This window comes from Lactuca serriola, chromosome 8 (genome assembly GCF_051521515.1).
Source record: "Lactuca serriola cultivar US96UC23 chromosome 8, Lser_US96UC23_V15, whole genome shotgun sequence".
Classification (NCBI taxonomy): Eukaryota; Viridiplantae; Streptophyta; class Magnoliopsida; order Asterales; family Asteraceae; genus Lactuca; species Lactuca serriola.
Window position 1 is genome coordinate 235888537 of NC_136415.1, and position 4540 is coordinate 235893076.

At 28.0% G+C, this 4540-nt stretch overlaps 1 protein-coding gene across 1 annotated transcript; it reads right to left on the bottom strand.

Annotated features, from left to right (window-relative positions):
* Positions 1 to 2374: 2374 nt before the first annotated feature.
* Positions 2375 to 3598, bottom strand: LOC145069987 (uncharacterized). Its single transcript, XM_079016911.1, has one exon. The coding sequence runs from the start codon at positions 3555 to 3557 to the stop codon at positions 2601 to 2603; it is 957 nt and encodes a 318-aa protein (XP_078873037.1). The 5' UTR covers positions 3558 to 3598; the 3' UTR covers positions 2375 to 2600.
* Positions 3599 to 4540: the final 942 nt, after the last annotated feature.

The following is a 4540-nucleotide window of genomic DNA, read 5'->3' on the forward strand; positions in this document are numbered from 1 at the left end:
TTTGTATATGTCTTAAATGTGTGGTGCTTGGTAGATAAGGGTAAATATTGTAAACCATAGGGACCATTCATGCAGTTTATTTTAAAAGGATACATGTTATGTTTTTATTGGATGTCAAAAATTAACACAATTATGCATTTTTTATTATATATATATATATATATATATATATATATATATATATATATATATATATATATATATATATATATATATATATATATATATATATATATATATATAGGAGTAGGATCAAATGAAAACATAAAAAAAGTTGAGAACGCGATAACAAAGTATATTTATTTACGATTCCATGTATTCATTTGTGGAGAAATGATAAATTTTTACGCGTTTAATTTCAATTGAAAAGAAATAGCATATTCATGTTGATTATGCGTAAAAATTTACCATTTCTCCACAAATGAATACATGGAATCACAAATGAATATACTTGTTCTCGCGTTCTCAACATTTTAGGTGTTCTCATTTGATCATTTCCATATATATATATATATATATATATATATATATATATATATATATATATATATATATAGGGTGAGGTTCAATAGAGAACTATAATTAACCAAGGAACCAATCTTTTTTTCAACTTTTAGAACTTATTTTTTATCAAAAAAAAAAAAAACTAAAAATACAGAAATTCATAACTTTTTATCCTCTTTCCAATGATATAAAATTCGATATTTTTTTTACATCAATTCACAATGTGAATCTTTGAAAATTTACAACGTGAATCCGAAAAATATTTTTCATATTCACAATGTTAGTATACTACGTGTGAGCCCCATGTATTACATGGGTGTATTTAAAACAATTAAATATGTATAAACATTTGAGAAATTTAAATTTATAAGAAAAATAAGAAACATATTGAATTACTAAAATTAAAGTGTTTTTTCTCTTTTAAATTTAAACAAATCATTTAGATAAAATAATCAAAGCAAATTAATGAGATTTTATTTTAAAATTTTGAAATTATAAGGAAAGTCAATTAATGAAATTAATATGCATTCATTATTAAATTTAAATATCATATGGAATTTAATAAAATAGGAAAACCACAAAATTACATATGGAATAAAAATTAATTCAAAATAACCACAAAATGACATGTGGCAAAATGAATGAGAGTGTGACAAGTGGTAAAAAAAAAACCTTCATTTGTTAGATGAATTTAGATATTTTTAGATTTTTTTTTTCGATAAAAAATAAGCTCTATAAATTAAAAAAAAGATTTGGTTCTTGAAAAACCAATAATTATGGTTTTATATTGATCTTTTCCATATATATATATCTATATATATATATATATATATATATATATATATATATATATATATATATATATATATATGCGTCGGTTCGATTTCTATGGAAGGTTTTATACGTTAAAACCGAACCGAACAACTATCTTCCGGTTTTTGGAAAATACAAACCCAAATTGTTGGTTATTATTGCTTTGGTTTCGGTTACATCGGTTTTTGTCGGTTTTTCGATTATCTATTCGGTTTTTGCTCATCCCTATAATATATCATATGACAAGATATCAACCAAACATAATGGTTAACATTTTATAACTTTTGTCACATTGGACCGTATTGCCTTTTTACACAAAATTCACATACACACTAGTCTTTGACGTACACATTATTCTTTATTTTAGGATTTTACACTAAATCTATAATGTCTAAGTATTCAGTTCTAACTATCATTAATTTTCGTTATATTTACTATTTTCTATTGAATGCTGTTAATAAAAAAAAAACAAATGTGTCTCTATTTTTATAATTGAAAGTTATGATTATATGATACGTTGCATTATTGAAAATATATAAAAACATATTTTAAAAAGAAAAAAGGGCAGTATGTAGAAAAAGAGAGCACACGACTTTCGCATGGTGACTTTTGTCTATCTACTAGAACGATGTTTACGGAACTTGTAAACAATTTCTTAAGTTCTCTTTAGATGGATTTCTTTTAATTTTATTGTTGACTTTAGTTTGCTCTTATATTTCTTTTCGTGCATTTATTTTGAGTAGGCCATTTTTTTGATCTGCTTATTGATAAATTTTAATAATATCATATTATGTACATATTTACGTAATATGGAAATAGTTAAAGATTAGACTAATTATTTTGTATCATAAAGTGCTATATGAGTAAATGATATTTAAAATATATTTACTAAAATGACACATACTTAGAAAAATGAATTTTTTTATTATAAATGATGGCAAACTTATAAAAGGTTAGGATAATTTAGTGAAAAACCTTTTTTTCTCAGTGTCGACGTTTTGGTCACATTAACTAAATAAACATTCATATATAACTTAACTATAAGCAACTAACTCCATCACATAAAAGCCCCTTTTACATAATCATCTTCAAAAATACATACTTACCAAACCCTATTGAATTTCAAGACACCAAATACAAAACAAAAGCAAAAATGGTGAAGAGTCACAAACACATAACCAAAAACTATGAGTTCTAATATTCTTCGTATCTCCCAACATTCAAATATGCTTTGTAATTATGGTTTTTCATAACTTATGTGGACAAATTATGTTTCACCATTCTTATGGGTGCCACTTTACATACCCGCTTTGTCTATCATATTTTGAATCTTCATTATTTCTATAATAGCCTTCACCATTGTCGCTCACTTCTTCCTCATAACTTGTTTCATGGTCATTTCCATTGTTGTTTGCATCATATGAGTACTTACCATTCTCTAAAAACCTTGTGTCACTCAATCCTTGTTGCCCCATCACATATCCATTATTATTGTTGTTGTTATAACCATTGTTTTCTTCTTCCATGTTGGTGTATCCGTTGACATTGTAGCCATTTTTCTCGTTTTCAAAGGTCATACCATTGTCATTGTCGTTATTGTAGTTGTTCTGGCTATAGCTATCCGTCTTGTAGCCGTTGTTCTCATTAATCGAGTTTGAGTATCCATTACCATTGTTGCTATACGTATTTTGGTTGTAGCCATTGATCTTGTTTTCAGACACCGTGTAGCCATTCTCATTTTTGTTGTAGCCATCGTAACCATTTTCGTTGTTGTTGTAGCCATTGTTCTCATTCACCGAGCTAGAGTAGGCATTCCCATTGTTACTCGAATAACCATTATTACCATTAGAGTAACTCTCGCCACTTAGCAACTTCTCGAACGGAGTCTCCGTTTCCGACTTGAATTCATCTACGCCAAAAGTCCCCTTTTTCTCTGGGGTTTCATTGGTTGAGTAGAATTCCTCCGAAGAAGATTCACTCGATCCATGACCATAAAGACCATAACCATTCTCTTCCTCAGCTGGTGCCGGTGCTGGAGCCAGTCCAGGTGCCAGGACTGGCTCAATTACCGGAGCCAACACCGGTGCTGGTGCCGGTGACAAATCAGTTGTTTGTGCATTAGAAAAATTACGAGTGAACTTAGTGAAGAACTTGCTCTCCCTAGCATGTGGTTGGAGGGATAGAGAAATGAGGATGAGCAAGAGGAAGTGAAAAGAAAAGGTGTTAGCAATGGAGGCCATGGCACAAAAGATGGGAGTTTTGGTGGCAAGATTTGAGATCCCAAAATGGTTGATTTATAAGGGTTGTAACCGAAATGAAATGCGTTGATTGAGGATGGGTGGGGCAGACTTAAAATGATGAAGTCTTGTGGCATGTGGATATAATGAGAATGTTTAAAGGAAGGGTAGTGTGGGGTTGAGTGGGGTGAGGATGCACTCAATTTACGCTACCTTGAATCATTATACTTTCTTTTAGTTTACTATAAATGACAAGTACGAAAATCTTGTACCTAATTTCAAAGAAATAGTTAATGCAATTATAGGAGACTTATTTTAAACATATAGCATTACTAATATAACATTTTGGTTACTACAAAAAGTGCAATTTGTTTTTAATTAATTTATGCACCATATATAGTTTTTTAATAACTGACTTACGATATTTACTATTTTACTACTTTTACTATTTTGTTTAATAAGGTTGTCAACGATCACACGTAATATTTTACACACAATGACAGTAATTAAAAATAATAATTCCATTATATTAAATGGTTAAAATATATTAATACTGTAAATACAAAAAATAAGAAATTGTAGTTTTTTATGAATAAGTTGATACATAAATTGATACATTTATAATTTTCAAGAGTTAAATCGATAAATAAATAATATTATAATTAGATATATTGTTATCTAGGTGGTGGCGTTAATAAAGAAAAACAAATGTGTGTCACCCTTTTATGTAATTAAAATTTATAATAAGTTTGATAATAATATTATTGATTTAAAGAAGGATATTTAAATATGTATTCCTGAAACTAAAAGTGGCGTAATTGTCGTGAGATTGAAAAGGAAAAGTCCAAAGAAGAAATAAGAAAGTAAAAGGTCTTTGACCTTCTTTCACTTGTTTTTTTTCTTTTGCTTTTAAATAAAAATTAATATTCTATAGTATTATAATATAATGGTCTTGAAGACATGAATAAGGGCGAATCGTACAAAAT